The sequence below is a fragment of the Natator depressus genome, chromosome 18, assembly GCF_965152275.1.
Source record: "Natator depressus isolate rNatDep1 chromosome 18, rNatDep2.hap1, whole genome shotgun sequence".
NCBI classification, from domain to species: Eukaryota; Metazoa; Chordata; order Testudines; family Cheloniidae; genus Natator; species Natator depressus.
The window spans coordinates 12,573,593-12,598,251 of NC_134251.1; the positions used below are offsets into that span (position 1 = coordinate 12,573,593).

The 24,659-nt window shown below is 45.7% G+C and overlaps 1 protein-coding gene across 7 annotated transcripts in view; it reads right to left on the reverse strand.

The window, feature by feature from the left end:
• Positions 1–1,635: 1,635 nt before the first annotated feature.
• KIF1B (kinesin family member 1B) overlaps positions 1,636–24,659 on the reverse strand; it is a 147,470-nt gene continuing 124,446 nt past the window's right edge. For all 7 annotated transcript variants that reach the window (XM_074933986.1, XM_074933982.1, XM_074933985.1 and 4 more), the window contains 11 exons: positions 23,417–23,531; positions 22,721–22,854; positions 16,943–17,004; positions 13,296–13,441; positions 12,699–12,938; positions 11,854–11,925; positions 10,878–10,999; positions 9,882–10,031; positions 8,223–8,415; positions 7,335–7,453; positions 1,636–6,506 (listed from right to left, as the gene is read on the reverse strand). In XM_074933986.1, the coding sequence (XP_074790087.1) occupies positions 6,464–6,506; positions 7,335–7,453; positions 8,223–8,415; positions 9,882–10,031; positions 10,878–10,999; positions 11,854–11,925; positions 12,699–12,938; positions 13,296–13,441; positions 16,943–17,004; positions 22,721–22,854; positions 23,417–23,531 (1,396 nt within the window). In that variant the 3' untranslated portion in view covers positions 1,636–6,463. The remainder of the gene's footprint in view (positions 6,507–7,334; positions 7,454–8,222; positions 8,416–9,881; positions 10,032–10,877; positions 11,000–11,853; positions 11,926–12,698; positions 12,939–13,295; positions 13,442–16,942; positions 17,005–22,720; positions 22,855–23,416; positions 23,532–24,659) is intronic.

Here is a 24,659-nt window from a genome sequence, read left to right on the forward strand (position 1 = left end):
TTTAGAGGGGCAGGATCCGCCTTCAAGGCCTTGAAGCAAGGGGGGTGGCAGGCAGTAGCCGGGGAGTCTAGGCTGCTGGGCAGGTCTCCCTCATGCAAAATGAGGCACAGCCTAGCCCCAGAGCGTGGCTGTGGGTTTCAATGCTAAATCCAGAGGGTTGCCATCTTTCTAATTGCACAAACCCAAACACCTTTGCCCCCCCCCTTCTGAGGTCCCTCCCTCCAGCCCCCCCTTCTATCTATCACTGGCTTTTCCCCACCCTCACTCATTTTCACTGGGCAAGGGGTTGGGGTGTGGGAGTGGGCTCAGGGTTGGGGTGCGGGAGTGGGCTCAGGGTTGGGGTGCAGGCTCCAGGGTAGAGCTAGAAATAAGGGGCTAAGGGCATAGGAGGGGACGTGGCTGGGACTTGAGGTATGGGGGGAGGTGAGGGCTCCAACAGGGGCGTAGGGGGATGTAGCTGGGGAGGAGGGGTTTGTGGTGCATGTGGGAACATAGGGCTAGGGCCAAGGGGTTTGAAGTGTAGGAGAGGGCTCAGGGCTGGGGTGCAGACACTAGTGAGGGGTGTGGGCAGGGACTCAGGTCTGGGGTAGGGGTGCAGGAGGGGGTGCGGGCTCTGGGTGGGAGTTTGGATGCAGGGAAGTTCCAACCTGGGGCAGGGGGTTTAGGAGCAAGTTAAAGGTGCAGGAGGGGGCTCCAACCTGGGTAGGGGGCTCAGGGTGTGGGCTCTAGCCAGGCAGCACTTACCTCAGGCAGCTCCCGGTCCATGGTGGAGCAGGGCTAAGGCAGGCTCCCTGCCGCCCTGGTTCCATGCTGCTCCAAAGGAAGCGGCCGGCATGTCCAGCCCCTAAGTGGAGGTGTGGCCAGGCAGCTCTGCGTGGTGCCCATACCTGCACGTTCCCCACCAATAGGCGCTGCGGACCCAGCCCTGCGGGTGGGGGCAGCATGCAGAGCTTCCCGGATCACCCCTGTGCTTAGGGGGCAGACATGTCGGCCGCTTCCAAGGTGCTGCACAGAGCCAGGGCAGGTAAGGAGCCTACCTTAGCCCCGCTGCACCACTGACCGGACTTTTAACGGCCCGGTCAATGGTGCTGACCAGAGCTGCCAGGGTCCCTTTTTGATGGGGCATTCCGCTCAAAAACTGGATGCCTGGCAACTCTACTTGTGGGACTTCAGGAGCTGTAATATTTTAAGGACCTCACTGCAGTTTTGAACAGTCAGAATTTTTGTAAGGTTTTACACCTACTCGGACAGGGCCTTGGGAGTCTGACCTGTGGGGAAGTCCATGTACCGCAGTCATGTTTGATACAGCTAGTAACCTCAGGGTCAAATTTCAGTGGCCTCTATTTAAGGAGCTCCTAGTCACCTGTGACAACCACCACCAGGCCTACTATAGTTAGCAGCTTTTACAGTGAAAGTGACTGAATAATTAGAACTGCCAGTTGATTGTGTTTGAGGGGAATGGTGATAGAAAAGCTGGAGAAGGGTCTCTGACAAACACCCGGAATTAGGCAGAGAGGAATGTCTGTACTCTCTGAATGAGCTTGTTCAGATCAGAGTTCAACAGCTCTCGGGGATCAAACCAAGAAACTAATGGTAAAAAATAGTAAGTGAAGAACGCAGCGCACACAATGCCTGCTAATGCACTGGTTGTACCTTTATTGTTTCACCTCGTTCACTAACAGTTCGGTGGTGCAAGGTTACCATACACAGTTAGATATCTGCATTGCACACCTAAGCCTATACAGCAAATGGATCAGAATTAGTACAAATACATGAACTATATTTACATTTTGTATACTCAAGCTCCAAACATCAGATATATTTACAAAATAAAACATGAGAATGAAAATCAAATTAATAATGTACAGTGTTGCTGATGCACTCCTTTGCTGGGATGAGATCAGTTTGCAAAGAGATTTGTTCAAGAAGGCTACTTATGCTATAGTGTCTACCATGTGTGGAGGACTTGAATAGGGAGATGGAAACATTAGTTAAAAAAATAGGTATTTCAGTGCAACAGCATTTCTAATGTCCAAAGTCAAGAACATTAACAGACTGCACATGGAGTATGTGCTCTGAACAAGCAGAGTGAAAATTAAGGCCTCATCCTGAGAAGTGCTAAGCATCCATAACTTCCCCAGTTCCCAACCCTTGGTTTCAACAGGAGGTAGGGGTAGCTCAGTACCTCAGGTCAGGCCACTAATTTGGCAACATTAAAAATAGGAGGTCCTATAACCCTCCAGACCCACAAGTTGGAGTGCACAGCTTCTCTCACTGATTGAAGCAAATTTAAAACTAATATTGACACAAGGTTAAGTAATCTGTTTAGTGTTAAACTGTTTTTAGGCCTCCAATACTTAGAACTCATAAATGGCCTTCTGAACAAAACTCTCATTTCTGTTCTCGAACAGCTGATGTTTCTGTTTAACAAGGAAGCACAAAATTAATACATTCCTGCTACATACAGTACAGTTCAGATCACAAATGGGGTAATTAGCTACAACGGAGAGATGCAACACACACAAGTTAGAGTCCCATTTAAATACATTCTGCAAACCTTCCAAGAGCAGCAGCATTAGTATCCTTCCTTTAAGTAGCAGGTTAACAACTGCATCTTTAACAAAAAAGAGAAAAAATCCAGAACAATACAACTAACACAAACTGATGCTGCGTAAGTACCAGAGTGATGCATAGGCAATATTAATTGCAGAGTACCAGCGGGTTCTATACCCAGGATAATGCTCTCTTCCTTATCTAATGTGCAATTAGAGATGTATAAATATACAATACATTACATAAAAAATTAAATATCCCTGTAAATTAGATAACAAGCAGCAGAAAGTAAAGTCTTTGCTTTGAAACACCTCACCAGGCAGTAATAAAGATTTTCGACAGGGGCATGACAAGCCTTCCCAATGGTTTGGAAATCCTCTCCCTTCTCTTCTGCATCCCAGGATAAAGGTTTTTGTTTTAAAAACTTAAAGTGCATCTCTAAAATACAGTATCAATTCTTTTTAAAATAAAATGGCTTGTGGAACTTACACAATAGTGTCATATTTTCACGGGCCTTTGGGTCATTTCTTCCCTTCCATTAATTGATTAAATTAAAAACCCAAACTAGAGGTGTGCCTGCAATCTTAACTTTTTCCAAGGGACATCCTTTAGGATCAATGTCCATGCTCAAAAGGTTGGCTGGCCCATGGCATGGTGCCCACTTTCCAGCAGCAAGTCCCAAGAGCTGGCTGACTCCAGGGCGGCCTGCATGCAGCTAAACCAGCACACCAGCTCAGTTGGATTTTTAAACTTCAGGAGGGGCGACAGTTTTCCCTGCCCCTTGTATTTTTTCCATGTTAAACTCTTTGGGGTAGAACAGGAAGCCTGTACAAAAATATGAATTAAAATTAATTAAAAAAAATATTTTTCTACTTCCTACTTTACGGACCAAGGAACACTGCCATTCCAGAGCAGAGCTCCATTACCAGTGAGAGACTCTAGGAGATTCAACATCTCTCTTACATCAGACTGGAAGGTGGTACTGCCTCCTCTGAACTCTCTACAGATTATGGGGCTTTAAGAAATGTAGAAACTTAAAAATAGAATTTTACACTTCCAGTGACCTTTGTTCCACATACAGATCAGGCCACCAGAAGCTGCCTACAGTTCTCAAATATAGGAGGGTGAAATTTATGCAACACATTTGTAACATTTCCAGTTCTGTGGTAATAAGATACCCATCTGCCACCTCCTGTTTCCTAAGGAGGGTTCCTTAATCATGTTTATATATAATACCTATATTTATAAATACAATTTAGCTAATTTTCCAGCTTCTGGCCTATCCAAAGCAAAGACTTTGCAAACTAGTTTTGTTCTAGTTAAAAAAAAATAAAAAAAAATGTTCTCAGTGCGTCACATAATACCACCATCTAATCAACACCATCCCTCCCCTTCTCAGACAGGAACCACCTTCATTACCGATGGTGGCAGCAGCAGCAGTGACTTAGTGCTTAAAATTAACCTCTAGTTCATTCTTAGAACAGTCTTGAAATCTGCTTAACTCCAGCACAGGGAGCCTCTTCCTGCACTAGCAGTCTTGGTTTGTGCACACACTGGAAGTGCATATTGTGTCTGTTACATAACAAAGAACATTCTCACTGTGTTAGGGTCACACAATTAAAGAACAAAATGCTAAACAAACAAACAAACGCAAACAAATGCTTTCTGTGTGATGCTCTTGGATCCCTATAACACTCCCCCATTGCACATTCCTGTTCTGGAAGGAGTTAGGGGACTGCAGGAGAAGAGGTGAGCTCACAGCTTAGCTTGATTACCATCATGTAAGGTATAAAGATATGTCCTAGCAAGCATCAGACTTCGTCTTCCTGCTCCTTTTTTAACTAAGCTTTTAGGAGGTCCCACTATGCATTATGCTTTGCGGCAGAAGCAAAGCAGTGCATGAAGCTGAAATAAAGTTGCTCTATTGAGAACCCCTCATGATTCTGGCCACAGAAACTCAAGTGGGCGGCATGATTAGGTGACAAGGAGTGATCTAAATGAAAACTACCTTCCTGAGGTGGAGTGATCCGAGGACCTTTTCTTGCATGTGCCCAGGATAGTGAAATAAACCCCCTTTGCCACTCCCAAGAGCTATAAACTTAATGAGAGGTCTGTACATCCTGACCCCCCCCCCCCCCGGGCATTCCACTCCCCAGAGTGAGCCGCTGAAGTATAATGAAGGATGCTAAAAATAACTCCCCTGCAGCGACCAAGAAACCTAAACTGGAAATTCACCTCCCAGAGAAAGGAAGCTTCCTGTGTCTTTGGTGGAAGGCCTGAAGGGGCAGGGGGTCAAGGTTTGTCTAAGAGACCTTATATCAAATTAGCAATAGCTGCTGCTGCTGCCCAGGGGGATCTTACAACAGGCACTTGTTACACATTGGTGACCAGGAATAGGAGTCTGCTTGGTCTCTCTTCAGAAGGGACTATCTTCCTGCCCACAGAATTTAGGGGGAAGGGTTGGAGGCAGCTGAAGAAGAAGAGGAGGAGGAGAAGGTGGTGGTGATACAAGCAGCGATGTGATCTTTTTTTCCCCAAAGAGAAGCCAAAGCTCCCTCCCATCCTGGCGCATGCAGTGGCTGGAGAGTGCTGCAAGCACTAGGTTTTAAAAGGAGACAGTGGAGAGAAGATACTTTCCCATCATCAGACTGGATATCGTTCGAATTGAAGAAAGGAGGGTAGGATGCACAAGGTGGGAGCAGGGAGGCCCCCATTTCAGAGGTACTCCAAGAGTATATGCCAGATGCATTTTTCAGAGTAGCTTTTCAGGCCACGCTGGTTTCTATTTTAAAGCTAATCAGACAGGGAAGGGAAAAGTCACTGATACAATAACTCTTGAGACCAAAGAAAGGTAGAGAGAAAAGGGAAGCATCTCCCCAGCCTTCTGGTTAATTCCTGCATATGCTCCAGAGAACTACCACACAGGGATTTTTCCACTTCCCTTCATTAGCATCACCTCAAAGAAAAGGCTGAGCCCTTCAAATTTCAGGATTTTCACCCAATGCTTCAGTGACAACCTCTTCTTTCTATCAGGAGGGACACGGCCACATTGCCTACACAGAGTTACCACAAACTCCACCTGCTCTGCTCAGGTTTTGGGGAACTTTATAAATAAACAGTGCCAATCTAGACCCCTATGGCAAGAGCCCATGGGGCAGTTTCTTCCAGCCCGCTGCTACATCACTCAGGGTCTGCTCCTGTTCTCCTCCCCTCAGTCTCGACAGCAGCAGACCTTGCTCTGACCTGCTGAACACTAGCAACTCCTCCATTTCCAGAATTAACTCAAATTCCGGGATATCTGGGGTCTGAGATTCAAGTCCAACCTGGATGGGTTAACTTATCTTATGTGTCAGCTCTCACAGGGGGTTAAATGACAGGCAAGACTAAGGAAGCCTCAAGAGCAGCGGCAGCTTCTCGTTGGGTAACGCCACGTTTAGATGCTTAGAAGGAACCATTTTTCCCTAGCCTAAGAATCTTGTCCTGAGGGCAGCATTGTGGTTACCGCAAAGTCATAAAAGAAAGAAAAACCTAAAGCATTTCAGACAGGTAACAACGAGGACAGTGGTACAGACATCAAAGAGTCAGTTGGAATGGGAAACCAATAGTCTTAAGGAAAAAACAAAAAAAAAAAAATAACTTCTTTTTAAAGTCGTGCAATATTCACTGGATCCTTTTTTTGTTTTTTCCTTTTGTTTTGGCCACGTGCTACTAATAGGATTCTCAACACAGATGAAAAGAAAAAGGGGTAGGGTTAGAATAGCTAGAAAAAGTGCTGAAGGAGATGGGGAGGGAAGGGAAGTTAAGCCACAGGATTACATACAAGAGAAACCATCAAGAATTACACAAAGAAATGAGGGAACACTTTATCTATCAGAAGGTGAGTTAGAACAGATGAGAATGACACATTGAGTCAGTACTTCAGCAGGCCTGTGCGTCTTCGGGCCAGTTTTGACCTGCACAAAACAAAAGGAAAAAGGATTAGCTAGCTTGGCATTACCTCCTGAGCCTCATTCTTCACCTTCTTTTTTGCCACATCTTGATGTTATTTGATCTACGCTTATTTTGCATTTTTTTACAAAGGAAAATATGTAACAGTGATAACTTGGATGCTGTACTTGCTGCCCCAGTGTCCTTGTGAGGGAGATGGGATCAGTAGGAACTGTAGTTTAAGAGCTCCTCTCTCTATGCCAGTAACACAGTTGGGTTTTCAATGAACTTATTAGTAAAATGAAGACTGAGTTTTATCTAGCAGTACTGTGTTACTGTGCCTTCAAGGGAGAGCCAGGAACTTCCGTAGCCCAGCTGACAAGATGGCACTTTTGGTGTGGGCTAGAATGCAGGAACTCTTGGGAGAAAGCCAGCAAGGGGAAGGAGGAGGGGAGTTCTTCAGAGTCACCCTACAACCTGGCCAAACAGAGAAGCAGCCCAGACCTACCAGCAGCGAGACAGTGAAAAGTCTAATATATTTGTAAAAAGGGAGAAAGTCCAGGAGGCCAAAGGCCATTTTAAGCTCTTCATATCTACATCACACACAGCGTCCTGCATATATTTAAATGTGATTTGTCTGGTAAGAAGCTGGTGAACAGATAGCATCCACTGCACTTTCTAGGCTTTAGGGCTGGCTTTTTTTCCACACCAGTAGACTGAGTGCTCACTGGAATCGGCTCCCCCATCCCCTCAGAGCAAATCTGCTAACCAATGTGACAGGCTGCCTGCCCACAGCACACTAACCACATCTCTGCTCTGCAGTGTCTGCTCACTCAGGCACAGCTGCCTCTTACCGTATTGTGCCAGCAAGAAGGGGGTTGAAGGCGTATAACCAGTCGTTCATATCTTTGTCGTTGATGGCCTGGAGCAGGACCCCACGGTGCTTTGTGCACACAGCAAAGGTATTGGGGGTCTGAAATATTTAAACAGACAGTTCTCAAGTAACCAAGCCTGCAGATGCAAAGATTAGTTACACATGGGGTTAACACTCCTTCATTGCTACTGGAATGTGCCGGTCCCAGCAGTAGTTTCCTAGGAGACATTCAGACAACCGACATACTTTTCTTTCCTCCAGGATGCATTAGATGTGTCCAGTATATTGTTCAGCCCCAAAGCTATTAACAAGAGCGTATTTCACACACTACTCGTGGACCCGGATCCTTTGGTAAAATCTTTGGGGCGGGGACAATCTTTTTATGTTCTGTGTACACTGCACCGAACACAAGGGGGCCCTGATCCATTATGTGGACTCCTAGGTGCTACAATAATGCAAATAAAGCTACTGAAGTCAATCAGTTTGCTGTAGTCATATAATGCATATGTGAAGGACTAGAGGAATCAGGGGACTGGTAAAGGGGACAGCCATAAACCTCTCAATCTGAATCCTTCCCAGACTGATGGTGACTGATAGTGGACCAATAGTCTCAGTCCAGGTCCCTATAGGTTTGCATGCACATCACAAGAACCACCACTGCACTAACTGGGAACCTTGTTGGCAGCCTCAGCAGAGGCGTCAATGGCTGAACTACCACCGAGACTGATCTCGCTAAATCCTTGAGGTGGTTACTCCAGATCAGAGATCAGTCAGATTAGCATGGCAGCATGGGGCAAGCTTGCATCAGCATTCTGCCCCTGTTCTGTGAATAAACAGAGGACTTCAGTTTCCAGGCACTTAGACTGACCTTCACCATTGCCTGCTGATCCTCGCTGTACTCCACCTGAGCTGTGGACAGGTTTATGATCCCCCTCTCCACAGGGTCTTTGTCACTGTTGTAAATAAAGACGTATGGACGGCGGACTATCACAAAGTGCTTGGCCCAGGAGCTGGAGAGTGGCTCCTTGAAGTGGAGGTACCCCTTCTTTGAGACCACAGAGCTGAAGAAACAGACAACGGAGAAAATATATTTATCCAAGAAAGCATGAAGTGAATTAGCCCCGCTAGGATGGCCCAATAACAGAGTGAAATGGCAATAAGGCTATAAGAACAGACCAGTGGGTCTATAATCCTGTCTTCCATCCCAGCCAATGTCAATTTCTTCAGAGGAAAGCTTAACCCCATCTCCCATTCCAAAAGGACACCTAGCTGTGCACACGGGACAAGTGATGCACAGACAGCTATGCTGCAGTAACAGATAAAACAGGTCAGATTCTGTAGAAGAACTAGTTCTGTGCATGAAGTGTTTGCAGGATTGAGCACTATGGAAGACAGATCAACAACTCTCCCCTACCCTGCTACTAGCCTCTGAGTGTCTCTTGCAGGCTGCTGCTTTAATACTGCCAGCAGAAATCTTGGTAGCTATTGTGTTCATCTTCCTCAGATGCGGCAGGACTACTGAGAACTACTACTACTAAGAAAGCCCCTGCTTTAGAGAGCGCAGGAAAGTCTGACTGTCAAGGTTCCTCCCCCACTCTGAATTCTAGGGTACAGATGTGGGGACCTGCATGAAAAACCTCCTAAGCTTATCTTTACCAGCTTAGGTCAAAACTTCCCCAAGGTACAAAATATTCCACCCTTTTGTCCTTGGATTGGCCGCTACCACCACCAAACAAATACTGGTTACTGGGGAAGAGCTGTTTGGACACGTCTTTCCCCCCAAAATACTTCCCAAAACCTTGCACCCCACTTCCTGGACAAGGTTTGGTAAAAAGCCTCACCAATTTGCCTAGGTGACTACAGACCCAGACCCTTGGATCTTAAGAACAATGAACAATCCTTCCAACACTTGCACCCCCCCTTTCCAGGGAAATGTTGGATAAAAAGCCTCACCAATTTGCATAGGTGACCACAGACCCAAACCCTTGGATCTGAGAACAATGAAAAAGCATTCAGTTTTCTTACAAAAAGACTTTTAATAGAAATAGAAGTAAATAGAAATAAAAAAAAATCCCCCCTGTAAAATCAGGATGGTAGATACCTTACAGGGTAATTAGATTCAAAACATAGAGAACCCCTCTAGGCAAAAACCTTAAGTTACAAAAAAGATACACAGTCAGAAATAGTTGTTCTATTCAGCACAATTCTTTTCTCAGCCATTTAAAGAAATCATAATCTAACACGTACCTAGCTAGATTACTTACTAAAAGTTCTAAGGCTTCATTCCTGGTCTATCCCCGGCAAAGACAGAATATAGACAGACATACCCTTTGTTTCTCTCCCTCCTCCCAGCTTTTGAAAGTATCTTGTCTCCTCATTGGTCGTTTTGGTCAGGTGCCAGCGAGGTTACCTTTAGCTTCTTAACCCTTTACAGGTGAGAGGAGATTTCCTCTGGCCAGGAGGGATTTTAAAGGGGTTTACCCTTCCCTTTATATTTATGACACTGACACTGCAGCAATTGACTTACCCAGGTCTGATTTCCTCAATATCTGGAACAAGGTTCAGGAATTCATTCTTTCCAGCTCTGGCCAGGAAGGAGGTTTCCACTGTTGGAACCAGCTGGAATTGTTCCAACTCTGGGCAGGGGCTGGAGGCACGGGAATTTGCTTCTGGAGTCCTTTTAAAAAAAAAGATGGGGGAGAAAAGTAATCACTACAAAGCAACTGGTTGTGACGGCAGAACTGAAAGCATTTCTGAAGCCTGTCTTCTCCCATAAGATGCTCTTCTGTTCTGCAATGAGCCTGAGCCACCAGTTTCAGAGTGACTATATGCCATACCATGACCCATGGAAGCCTTTTGTACAACTCCTGAACAGCATTTACCACAAGCTTGAGGCCCTCAACTCAGAACATAAGTGATCTGCCCACCCGTAGGTTGCTTCAGATCATTTCTTCCGTGCATCCCTCTCCAAGCACAGTCCACAACACTAAGGGCCTGTGCCCAAATTATAGCTGAGTTGATACTAGGAGGGCACTGAGGACTAAAGAATGAGGAAGGTACCAAACTGTCCTTCAATGAGAAGTGAGCCCCAATTTTACCTAAAACATCCTTCATAACTATGAGAAACCAAGCAACAGAGGTCACTCGCCAAATTGGCCTATCATGATCTGTTCTCTTGACAGAGTCCCCAGAACCACAGAGGGTTTTACATGCTAAAAACACAGCGGTGTCCATAACACACACTGTGTTCACCTGAAGAGGAAAGAAGGGGAAGAGAATAAATGCAGAGAAGAGAGAACAGGAAACAGAATGAGGAAGCATATACGGAAAGGAGAAGAAGCAGAGAGAAAAAATGAATGAGAAATCAAATGCAGAGAAGGGAGCAGGAAACAGAATGAGGAAGCATATGCGGAAAGGAGAAGAAGCAGAGAGAAAAAATGAATGAGAAATCAAAGGGCAAGAGCAAGAGAAGCAGCAGAGTGGAAGTGTTTGTTTAGAATCCCCCCACCCCATCTCTACTTACTTCTGATCCACTGAATTGCACCTTGAATCTGCCAGAGAGGGACAGGTGGATGAAGGTGTGAGGGTGGCACTACTGAAACTGGACACTGATGGGTCCCGCCCGATTGGAGAGATATCAGATAGCTACAAGAACACACAAAACACTGCAGCATAAGATTTTTGTAGTTGGTGTCTGTCACCTTGGTAAGATAACACTGCACTCAGAGTATCCATAATTAGGAGTGCTCAGTGGACTATTTCTACCAATACTAATTACTCTATTAGATAAATACCACAACAGCCATATTTTTGCACCTAATCCCTCTTTGTAGAAATCTCCTTGTTTGAAAAGCAGATATGGTAGCACTTCTGTGGGCATTGTCTGACAGTGTGCTAGACATCTGATGATCTGTATACAGAATCCATCAATACAACATTGGGTGGTCGGTTTTATAACATCAGATTAATTTCTTTATTGTCATTTGTATCTAAAGTCAGTTCTCAAATGAGTTCAGTTTATCCTTTATTGCTGGGAAGCTGAGGAACATGATGATAATGAGCACTCCATGCCACAAGGTGAACTATAATACAAGCCGGAGCACTAGTACTAAACCCAGAAGAGACTTCTCCTGCACCATTCAAACTGCTTTCCCTACGCTTTGGAACTTGGGGGGGGGTGGGGGGTGGCCATTGAACAACACCCCAATAGACTGAAGTGAAACAAAATGGTTTGAATCCAATATCAGTTGTATCATATTCAGGTGCAACTCTCTCTTGTGTTTTCACCATGATGGCATGAGAATCTTTACTTTACACAAACAGGCAGCCTTTCAATACACAATTGTACAGTATCTACAAATCATACTTCAACTTAGAGAGTATGTAGTATTCTAAGACTCCATCAGATTAAATAGAGGACAGAAAAGGTACTGTAGGAAAAAAAACAGGCCTATTGTATGTTTGGCTGCTTGTCACAGCAGCTACAGCAAGCACCTTACCTTACAATCACTGATGCTGTTGTACACCTGGTTAAACTCCCGGTTGAAAGTATGGGTAAGAAGCTGCAGGCACTGAGAAAAAAAGCAAAAAAACCAGGTGTTTCCAATTACATTTTAGATAGCAATAGCGCACTCATAACAGGCAATCTACCAAGACCCACTCAAGAATTAGTGAACTACAGTCTGCCCAAGACTAACTGTGATGACACCAACAAGAAAAACAGATGTCAGTCATACAATTTCTGTGATTACACTACCCAACACTTCCATATGCAGGAGCACCAAGGCAAGTGCTGGGTATGGCATTAACAACGCAACCCCAGTCATCTCTTTAAATTTCACTGAAGGGAGACATCTACTGGCTGATTTGAGAGGAGAACTTTGGTTATGCAGCTTATTTAAAAAAGGCTCTGTATAGAACATAGCACATTCGCCATGTAATATAAGGGGCGGAGTATGGAAAAGCAAAAGAAAAGGACATGAGACAACAGAAGACTTGTTTCTGGTCCTAAAGTGCACTTGTAAGCCAAGTATCCCCTGAACTGGAGAAGATCTAGCAGAAGGATTTCATACATCTAATGTATAAAACCAAAAAGGTACCAGCTAAAAAACAAGAGCATGTCAGCTCATTGTCCCTCTTCCCCATCTGATCATTTGCCCCAGTTGGGAATGATACAGAGGTCCATCAGATATTTTATGTATGGCCCAAGTAGTGCAGGTGAAAGGCTTTTGTGGTTCCTTCAATGATTAAGCCCTAGATATTTTAACTCTTTCTTGTTACAACATCTTTATTGCATCTTCAGTGCCATAACCTGGACCTGTTCTGTTCTCTGGGCAGCATGTACCTTGGTTGCCAGCTCCTTCTCCCTATCCACCAGGCTCTCGATGTCTGCAGAGTCATAGCCACTGCTTTCACTGGGCGTGACAGCACTCTCAAAAGTGGTAGTGGAAATTTGGGAGGAGATGCTGGTGGAGGTGCTGAGGGTCCCACTGCTCAGACTGGGGGACAGCGAGTCACTCAAGGATTTGGGGATGCTGTCGCCAAGTTTCTCACGCAGTAGCAGGAAGTGACGAGTCTTTTCCACCTGAGAATCAGCAGAATTAAGCATCAATTCTAGGATATTCTTCACCCTCAAGAGCATGGGAATCCCTCTCTCACTCAACAGGATATCTACCAGAGAGTCATGAAGCTGGGGAGCAGAAATAACTGGCAACATTGCTAAAAAATTAAATCATTGCTTTTGCTGAATGCATTTAGAGCTGAAGACTGTTTTCACTGGCATGAACAGCCTCTCTGTACCCATGTAGTGGGGAACCTACCCAAGGCCTAGCCTTGCTGAAAATTCCCTTGCAAGGCCCTCCCAATTTGGAGGTTACAGTCAGCATAAAAGGCTGCTGGAAGATTTAATTCTGTCTTGCTCTTTCCTCCTTCCTTTGTGTACCTCATGCAGCAGCTCCAGCTTCTCCAGTTCCCACTGGTGCTCTAGAATGAGGCTGTCACCACGGGGCCTCCAACCTGCCAGGTTCTCTTCCCCACGGACATATGCCACAGACGTATCCAGGACTTTCCTTCTCCTCCTCTGCATTCCTGAGGAGTCAAGCACAGAGTAGTGGCATAGGTTAAAAACAGCAGATTGGGAAAAGATACAATACAGACTTAGTGTACAGCAACTGGCAGGGAACTCACATCCCACAACTCAACTTGGTGTAGACAAAATAACCAGGATTACATCAGTGGCAATGCCTCCATCAGTCACACACCACACTCCAAACGGGGGGAGGAGGGGCGGGTGCGACAGCATCATTTTAGTTCCGCCTTCTGCCCTAGCCCAGAAATATCTTTCCCGTACCTCCATAACTGCCTGAACCCTGTTCAGTCCAATTCAACAGAAACATTAAAATGCATTTTTCTCCAGGGCCTGGTGATATTATGGGAGCTTCAAGATAAATAGCTGTGAATGATTGTATCAGGTATTTGCAAGCTCTGAATTTCAGTCCTTAGGAAAGGGTGGGAGGAAAAATCATTGAGAATTCCCCCTCATCCCCTGATACTGCTCCCCCAAGACCCAACTAGACTAAATTGAAGATGCTATCTATGGTGCCCTTCCTCCCTGGGCCCTGACACACAACCTCTTGTTAACTGGAGCTGTCCTCACTCAACTATAAACAGCACAGGTGGCATAGATTAGGCCCCAATTCACAGGGGGACTAGTGCTGTCGGGCCATTATTACACCATATCCATTCATCGTAGGTGTTCTCTCATTTACATCTTTCCTCTCCTCCCTTTTGGTTAGGATTATACTGGGAATTTCTATCATTCCTGACACAAGGAAGAAAGGAAAGCAGCAGAATACAGACCCTGGACTTCAGAAAAGCAGACTGACTCCCTCAAGGAACTGATGGGCAAGATCCCTTGGGAGAACAACATGAGGGGGAAAGGAGTCCAGGAGAGCTGGCTGTATTTTAAAGAATCCTTATTGAGGTTACAGGGACAAACCATCCCGATGTTTAGAAAGAATAGTAAATATGGCAGGCGACCAGCTTGGCTTAACAGTGAAATCCTTGCTGATCTTAAATACAAAAAAGAAGCTTACAAGAAGTGAAAGATTGGACAAATGACCAGGGATGAGTATAAAAATATTGCTCGGGCATGCAGGAGTGAAATCAGGAAGGCCAAATCACACCTGGAGTTGCAGCTAGCAAGAGATGTTAAGAGTAACAAGAAGGGTTTCTTCAAGTATGTTAGCAACAAGAAGGAAGTCAAGGAAAGTGTGGGCCCCTTACTGAATGAGGGAGGCAACCTAGTGACAGAGGATGTGGAAAAAGCTAATGTACTCAATGCTTTTTTTGCCTCTGTCTTCACGAACAAGGTCCGCTCCCAGACTACTGCATTGGGCAGCACAGCATGGGGAGGAGGTGACCAGCCCTCTGTGGAGAAAGAAGTGGTTCGGGACTATTTAGAAAAGCTGGACGAGCACAAGTCCATGGGGCCGGATGCGTTGCATCCGAGAGTGCTAAAGGAGTTGGCGGATGTGATTGCAGAGCCATTGGCCATTATCTTTGAAAACTCATGGCGATCCGGGGAAGTCCCGGACAACTGGAAAAAGGCTAATGTAGTGCCCATCTTTAAAAAAGGGAAGGAGGAGGATCCTGGGAACTACAGGCCAGTCAGCCTCACCTCAGTCCCTGGAAAAATCATGGAGCAGGTCCTCAAGGAATCAATTCTGAAGCACTTAGAGGAGAGGAAAGTGATCAGGAACAGTCAGCATGGATTCACCAAGGGCAAGTCATGCCTGACTAATATAATTGCCTTCTATGACGAGATAACTGGTTCTGTGGATGAAGGGAAAGCAGTGGACGTGTTGTTCCTTGACTTTAGCAAAGCTTTTGACACTGTCTCCCACAGTATTCTTGCCAGCAAGTTAAAGAAGTATGGGCTGAATGAATGGACTATAAGGTGGACAGAAAGCTGGCTAGATCGTCGGGCTCAACGGGTAGTGATCAATGGCTCCATGTCTAGTTGGCAGCCGGTATCAAGTGGAGTGCCCAGAGGGTCGGTCCTGGGGCCGGTTTTGTTCAATATCTTCATAAATGATCTGGAGGATGGTGTGGATTGCACCCTCAGCAAGTTTGCAGATGACACTAAACTGGGAGGAGAGGTAGATACGCTGGAGGGTAGGGATAGGATACAGAGGGACCTAGACAAATTGGAGGATTGGGCCAAAAGAAATCTGATGAGGTTCAACAAGGACAAGTGCAGAGTCCTGCACTTAGGACGGAAGAATCCAATGCACCGCTACAGACTAGGGACCGAATGGCTCGGCAGCAGTTCTGCAGAAAAGGACCTGGGGTTACAGTGGACGAGAAGCTGGATATGAGTCAACAGTGTGCCCTTGTTGCCAAGAAGGCCAATGGCATTTTGGGATGTATACGTAGGGGCATTGCCAGCAGATCGAGGGACGTGATTGTTCCCCTCTATTCAACACTGGTGAGGCCTCATCTGGAGTACTGTGTCCAGTTTTGGGCCCCACACTACAAGAAGGATGTGGAAAAATTGGAAAACGTCCAGCGGAGGGCAACAAAAATGATTAGGGGACTGGAACACATGACTTATGAGGAGAGGCTGAGGGAACTGGGATTGTTTGGTCTGCGGAAGAGAAGAATGAGGGTGGATTTGATAGCTGCTTTCAACTACCTGAAAGGGGGTTCCAAAGAGGATGGATCTAGACTGTTCTCAGTGGTAGCAGATGACAGAACGAGGAGTAATGGTCTCAGGTTGCAGTGGGGGAGATTTAGGTTGGATATTAGGAAAAAAATTTTCACTAGGAGGGTGGTGAAACACTGGAATGCATTACCTAGGGAGGTGGTGGAATCTCCTTCCTTAGATATTTTTAAGGTCAGGTTTGACAAAGCCCTGGCTGGGATGATTTAATTGGGGATCGGTCCTGCTTTGAGCAGGGGGTTGGACTAGATGACCTCCTGAGGTCCCTTCCAACCCTGATATTCTATGATTCTATGATTAAATGTTAAAAAATCCACTCCATTTCTCAAAGAAACCAACTGAATAATCCTCCAAATGTCTGAACAACAGACTGTGCCTGGAGGGACATAGGTATTCCCACCATACAGGGATATGGATAAACACAGTCCTGCAGGCAGGATGACAAGACCCCTCCAGAGAGAAGCAGCTCCACGGTGACCTGAACTGCGAACACTAAACTTTATTTATATCTATAAACTGAACTCGTAGGATAAGGCTCAGTGCCTCATCAGCTACATTGCCCAATTTCTTCTAACACTTCTATGAGAGAAAGTGTAAGGGAGTTTAAAATGTTTCGATGCAGGGATTGACAGTGCCCTGAATATACATCTAAATCAGAGGTAAGAGGCAGTTTAAGGTTTCCACAAAACAGCAATGCTTGCTCCAAAGCTATGAAAACTTCTGCACCACATAGGAGTTACTTCTCAATATGGCAATTTATTCCCTCTTGTCCACACGTCTGTTATTTGCAGTCTCTCCAGCTGCCATAATCACTCTTACAAACTTACACACCGCTACATTTGAATGCACATGCTGTTCCTGCTTACCTGGGCTTCCAGTGTCTGCCATTTTGCATAAACTCAGCTCATAGATTCCAGTTACTCGATTGCTGTTTACAAAACACCCACAGAGAGGAAATTTGTTATATCTCAAGAAATAAATCAAGATAAAGTACACGGTCTCTGAAAAGGTTTACATCTTAAAGATTCAGAGGACCCTTTGCCCCCAAAATAGAAAAACTTGTATTTGAAAAGCAGAGACCCTTGTCCACTGTAAGCTTGACAGATACACCAGCCAGGTGGCCAGTTCCCCAAATATGGCACCTCCACTCTGTCTCCTGTCCTTCCCTGTTTCTAGCCCATTATCCTTAGGAAGCTGCTGATTAAGCAAATTACAGTTAAGGACTAATGTCCTCCATAGGCCAACTGGAAAATGTGCTTCCCCTCCATTAAAACATCCAAATATCTTTTCAAGGGCTGGTTACAGAGGCAAGTCTGGAGGACAGAAAATCTGAGGAATAGTCTGTTTGGTTTTTACTGAGGTAAACCTAACAAAGGAGGAACATTTAATGCCCTCCAATAGAGCTGGGAACTGCAGCTAAGCAGGCTTTCAATTAAGACCCTTCCAAACTACCATGTTGCATTCTCTTTCAGTCTGTATATGAAAAATGAGAGATTACTTATCTGTATAGTAACTTGAGTTCAAGAGGTTTTGTCTCCACTGTAAGACATGAATGTGCCTGTGCACTCTTGACTGGAGATTGTAAAGCAGTGCAGCTCCTAATGCTCCCTATGAGGACATACAGAGAGGTGTGGACTCACCACCACTCAGTACCTTCTTGACTGCAAAGCCAGAGACTCCGCAGCAGAGGGGAAGGACAACAGGAGCTGGCGCACTCATAGGAACAAAGCACCCCAAAGAACTCAAGTTACTGTACAGGTGAGTAACCTCTCATACTTCTTGGAGTATATGTCCCTGTGGGTGCTCCACTGTAGGAGACTCCCAAAGTAACTTAAAATGGACATGGGTGCTGAGGAAGCAGATCTAAGACAGCTCAGAGGACTGTCACCAAACATGTCAAGCAGGTAAGATAGTATAATGCTTGGTGAACGTATGGATGGAGGACCAAGTTGCAATTCTGCAGATTTCTGCAATGCGTCCATCTTTCAAGAGGGCTATAGATGTGGAGTGCGCCCTAGGGGAGTGTGCTGTCACTCTATGAAAGGATGATACCCTGGCAGTCTCATAGAATATTAATATGCAACCTGAGGCCCACTTTGACAGTCTCTACCTGGAAATGGGCTGTCCCTTCATCATGTCTTTAAAAGATACAAATAGGCTGTGTTAGGATATAGATATTCAGGTCTGTCTGTAAAGACCTATACTCTAAGAATTTAGGTGTATTCTTATCACTTAGCTAGTTATAGAGGTATAAAAGAAAGAATCAAAATCACTGTCTGCCGGTGTAAGAGCCTTCTCTTACTGTGACAGTCCGAGGCCCTGTTCTTAGGCTAACGCCTTTGGCTAAGCAGCAGAGACAGCCATAAGCTGGGAAGCGAACGGTCAGATCCTCACATTCCAAACTAGTCACACTGAAATAAGGTGCTACTGGGCTGTTAGAAATACAATCCTGTCCTGATGATGCCTATCGCCTCCAGAGAAAGGGAAGTGCCTAGAAGATGTAAAAGGAAACTTAGTTTGATAGCATCCTCTCTGGCAAGAACTCACTTATCAATAGCTGGGATGTGAAATCCTCACTTCTGTATTGTTTTGTCATTATAGTTCCCACTCTGCTATTGTTTGTCTGTATAATCTCTGTCTGGTTCTGTGATTGTTTCTGTCTGCTGTATAATTAATTTTACTGGGTGTAAACTAATTAAGGTGGTGGGATATAATTGGTTACATAATCATGTTACAATAGGTTAGGATTGGTTAGTTAAATTTCAGTAAAATGACTGGTTAAGGTATAGCTAAGCAGAACTCAAGTTTTACTATATAGTCTGCAGTCAATCAGGAAGCATGTGTGGGGGGGAGAAATGGGAACAGGGAATGGGGGTGGGGAAATTGGAATCATGTTTTGCTAAGGGCAGGAATGGGAACAGGGACACAGGTGTAAGGCTCTGTGGTGTCAGAGCTGGGAAGGGGGACACTAAGGAAGGAAACTGGAATCATGCTTGCTGGAAGTTCACCCCAATAAACATCGAATTGTTTGCGCCTTTGGACTTCGGGTATTGTTGCTCTCTGTTCATGCGAGAAGGACCAGGGAAGTAAGTGGGTGAAGGAATAAGCCCCCTAACAGGCTGGGAGAGGCCTTGAATGTCTTAGTCCGGTCAAGGAAGAAGCCAAAAGCCATCCTGACATCTAGTGTATGTTAGCTGGTTCCCTCCTTGGAGACATGAGGCTTTGGATGGAACACCAGTAGACGGATTTCCTGTTTAATATGGTATTCCAAAGAGACCATAGGGAGGAAGAGAGGATGGGAGGTTGTGTAACCTTATCTCTGTAGAAGACAGTAAAAGCTGGGTTCTCCCATTCATCTAACCTAAGTGATGGCTTTAAGGAATCAAGTCTTGAGGGAGAAGTGGAGGAGACAGCAGACAGCACTTGGTTCAAAGGGAGGTTTCCTCAGGGCATTGAGAACCAAATTAAGATTCCATTGTGGGGCCAGGTTCTGTACAGGACTAAAGTTGTGTAATCCCTTAAGGAATCTAGTCACAGTAGAGTGGGCAAAAACTGAGACGCACTCAGTGAGTGGAAGGCAGTGATAGCAGCCAAATGTACCCTGACTGAGCTCACACACAGACCCAGTGTCTAAGTCCAACAGGTAGTCTAGTATCTTGGAAAGCAGCATTTCTGATGTTTGACAGGAGTGAAGAGAAAACCAGGAATGAAAGCATTTCCACTTTTGAAGTTTTGCAAGTAGTAGATCTCCTGCTAGATCGGATAAGGTCCTGTCAGTTCTTCTGCATCTCTCTCAGGAGTCCAGAAGACTGGAGCCAAAATGCTCTTTGCATAACCACAGCAGTAGCTCTAGATCTACAAGTTGTGGCAACAGCAGTGAGAGTAGCCTGCAGGAACGCTTTCACAATTAACTGACCCTCTGGGATGAGAGACTGAAACTGGTCTTAGGTCTTATGGCAGGTGTTCAATAAAGCATGTCAAAGTAGAATAATGGTTAAAATCATATTTTGCTATAAAGGCAGGGTAAGTTTGAGACTTGAAACTGAAAAGCCACTGATGAGTAGCTCTTTCTGCCCAGTAGGACCAGTTGCTTGGACTTGTCCAAGGCAGAGAGTCTAAAATGGGCCTGGCAATTCCTTTCATTGACTGCATCCACCACTAGAGAGTAAGGGGTGGGGTGGGGTGGGAGAAGTGTTTATTTCTTTTGCTGGAATATAATATTTATGATCTGCCCGCTTGCAGGTGGGTGGAATTGTGGCAGGTGATTGGCATAGAGTGCATATAGGAGATAACAGTGCCTCATTAGTTGGTAGGGCAATTTTCCCCTGGGGGTGATATTTAAAATGTCCACTAGGGAGTGCTGAGACTCCTGGACCTCTTCTAGAGGAGTCTGGAGGGAGTCCTCCAGGCATTTAATGAGGTCCTGGAAAGCCCGAAAGTCATCCGCATAAGAAGCTGGTGATGCCATTATCATCTCATCCAGGGAGGACGATGACTTGGCTGAAGGAAGTAACAGTCTGTGCCTCTTGTTCCTCTTCCAGTACTGATGAGGCATATGATACCGGAGGATGGTCCATTGGTGCCTGTGGATGATGTGGCACCGGTGATGCTGGGATTTCTTCCCAGCTGGTACTCTGTAGAACTGTTCAGCGAAGTGCCGCCTCGAGTTCCAGTAAGCACATTCAGTTGGGGAATGGATCCCCAAGGGTACACACATCCCTGAGGTCTAAGACGCCTGGTGGGCTCTGGAAGGTCCTCTTCAGTAAACGGACTCATGGCAGTGTGATGGTACAGCACCACACTGGAGCCCTGTTCTGAGATTTCAGTGTCTGAAGTATCTTCTGGGCTAAGGGGGCCCCCCCACAGGCATTGTTGCTGGTAAAGGAATAGAAGCCCATCTGACTGTCAGGTTGCAGCTGTTGGGGCAGGAGCTCTAGTAGACCTCCTTGATAAAGGGAACTCTGCTTTGTGTGAAACAAGGTCTTGCACGGAAAGGAATCTGGAAGGTGGTGGAGGGCTATGACAGTCTATGGCCAAAGCCTGAATCAGTACCTGTGTTGGGAATACAGATTGGTGAGGAGAAGGTGAATGTGGTACTGGAGAATTCAACAAGGGAGCTTCTTTGACCTTATAGCCGTAAGAAGGTGATGGCATGAGAGTAGCCCTATGTACATCACGGTGCTGAGAGATGTCTGAGAGGACTGATGTAGGAGCTGCCCGAGAGCAGAAAACTTCTCTGCACATGGCTTTTTATGCAGTATCAACGACTCAGTACCGGAGTGGGCTGGAGCATAAGTAGTATCCCTTACAGGATGCAAGGTCTCCCAGAAGGGGGATTTATGTAGTGACCTACCTACCTCTCTTCTTTGTTTCCCAGGTAGATGAAAGAGGCTTCTTTTTCCTGGAAGTCTTGGTCCCTGGGCCTCCTGCCAAGGCTCCAGCAATCACTGAAGCAGCCTGAGATGTTGGGGCTCACGTACAGGAGGGGTGCGGACACCTCACGAGCTAGGGAGCACTTCATTAAGAGTAGTATCAACATAGCCTTGCTGTCCTTTCTATACCTGCCTTTAAACCTTGAGAGCACCTTGCACTTTGACAAGATGTGGGTGTCTCCTAAGCATTGGAGACAGGTACAGTGCCTGTCACCGTGAGGAAAAAAAAAAAAATCTCTGGCAGGGCTTAAACCCCAAGGTCTTAGGCACAATCCAGTGTGCCAAAGCACTAAAGTCTTGAAAAAGAGATGGGGGTGATGGTGGGGAACTCACCTGAAAGCACAATGGTGCTGCAAATAAATAAAAATAAATTTAAATTGACAAAAACAAAGTAGATAACTAAATAAGAAGTTTCACTATACGTGAAAAAGGCGGGACGCTGTAAAATATTGCTCCATCTCACTACTACATCTCGCTGCCATCAATTACTTTTCAGCCGCTTTCTCAGCAGCTTGAGTTCATGCTTCCCTATATGCCTTCATAGGGGAGCATGAGGAGCTGCTCCGCACACAAAGTCCGGTCAAAAAGGGAACCTGGCAGTGTCCAGTCAGCAGTGCTGCCCAGACACTGAAGTCCGACTGCCTGCAGTAACTGGCCTCCATCACCAGGGGGCAGGAAGAGCAGCAGCTGCTGCTGGAGCCTGGAGGAGCAGGCAAGCACTCAGCAACAGCTCCAGCGGAGAGAGGTACCGTCAGCTCCCGTCCTTCCCCGAGTGCAGCTCTCCCTCCCCTGCCCTGCCCCACTCACCCACCACCCCCGAAGTGCAGCTCTCCCTCCCCCATCTTGCCCCAGTTACTCACCCCCGGGGCCTGGCTCTCTCCATTCACTCCTCTACCCCTAGAGCCCTGCTCAGCGGGCAGGGGGAGGGTGGTGGAGAGAGCAGCAAGCAGGGGATGGAGGGGAAAAGAGGCAGAGCAGGGGGCGGGGCCTTAGGGGAAGAGGTGGAGAAAGGAGCAGGGAAGGTTCCAGCACTCAGTGTCCCGTTTTCACAAATTAGAAAGTTGGCCACCCTATGGACACCACTTTACGATCTCCAGTTGAGAGCACACAAGCGCATGCACATCCTATGGTGGAGCACCTATAGGATCATATAATAGAAGAACTACACTCTGCTGTTAATCAAAAGCAACTGAAATTGCCGATTAAACTTACGAGTCTGGGGATTTGGAGTAGCCGCTGCCAAAGAGATTGCGCAGCGAGCGCGGTGGTGAGATCTTGGCATCTCGTGAGTAGAAGACCATACAGACATCCTTGGTAATCACAGCTGGTTGGATGCAGTGGTCAAGCTAGAACAAAGAAACAAATGGCTCTCAAACACCGAGCAAATGATGTCTGCAGGCCTACATCCATACATACCAAAACATTCAGTTTCACTGTCTTGGTCGTGACATTGTTTATTCTTTATTAAGGCCCTACTTGAATTGTGGGATGACTGTCAAATAATTGTGGCTGAGTTGCGGACAAGATAGGGAAAATCAGAGAAAAGTAGCAATGGACCTTGATTATTTGCAACAACTTGGAAAACCCACTCCCACTGTCAGCCAGGTGGCTGACAAAATTGCAGTGGAAGCCTAATATTGTGGGATTCACAATTTCCACAATATCTCAAATTAAGTAGTGTGCCTTACTCATCAGTTTTTTTGTTGTTGTTTTGTTTTGTTGTTTTTTTTTTCAAAAAAAACAAAAACAAAAAACAAAACATATTGCTAGCTAGATTTCTAGCTGCATCCTCTGGCAATGATCACATTGTATTAAGCACAATTTTATCTAGGATACATATTACCTACTATACTGGCTGCTTCCTTCCATCCAATTCCATACATGAGCTGTGGGGCACAATATACTCACCTCCAGATATGCAGACAAAGTCATATAGATCTTCTCTCCATAGGGTGTCACTCGATTGAGGAGAAGGGAGTTATGCAAGGAGCTATCCCAAACAGCCTCAAAACGATAGAAAGTCCTGAAGAAAGTAAAACAAAAGCTTAGTAGTAAAAGAACCTCTGTCTCCACTGCAAATGAGCGCAAAGTGCCTCCTCCTGGACTCCATCTAACGATGTGTTTTTTATTAAGCAGGGTTGGTTAGACAGCGAACACCTGTAGTAAAGCCCCATCTTCACCAACATTTGAAGAGCTCCAGGATGTCCTTACCCACCAGCTTCCTGAAGCATCCAAGACTATCCATCTACATTTAAATTAACTTGGAGTTGAATGTGCCCTGGCCTGTTATGAGATGAAGACTCCTCTTAAAGCTCAGAGGAAGGGGCTGAATTGAGAGACTGTAGAAGAAAAGACGAGGGAAAAAAAAGCACCATAAAACCATAGGGGAAGTTGGGATGAGAGGACAGTTTAAAAATGGATTCAGCTCTTTCCAAGTGCCTAGGATAGGATTCCAAGACACATGGAAGAATTCTTTCTGTAACCATTGTCCTTAGTCTGAGGTACGTTTTGGGGTGGCATACAGGAATACACCATAGTGCTGATCAGGCTCACAAAACAAAACAGAGGAGAGAAGCCGGTAGCACTAAGCAATAAAACACAATAGCTTCTTCAGGCGATCAGAATAACTCCAAAACCGGACTAAGTCTTTTATTAAGGCAACAAGGATTTCTTCTCCTGTAAGCCTATAAGGAAACACAAGCTGTTTATTCCCAAACTATTCCCATGCCCACTCCAACCTATCCCTCAGGTGAAGCTTTGCAGACCAATTACTAGCTGAAATAAGAAAGATTTTTCAACTGGGTGTGCAGGGAGAAGGGCAGCTGTGGCCTGCTGCACAAAGGTCTCTTGTAATCTCACTTTGATCATCCCCTCCACACACTCCCGAGTGCCCCCTCCCCAAACATCAGTAGCTGAGAAGTGGTCTAGGTATGACAGCCCCCTCCACTAACAAATTGTGAGTACGGGCTGCAAGGAAGAGGTATACTCATGTGTTATGAACCTAGTAAAGTTGCATTCTATAAGCCAGCTCCACCTGTAAAGAACTCCTGTGCTAGTGCCCAGAGCTACTCCAGAAAGATAGGAAAAGAAACTAGAGGCAAAATGAGAGAGAAAACAAAATAAAGAAACAGACAAAAAAAAGGCAGGATGA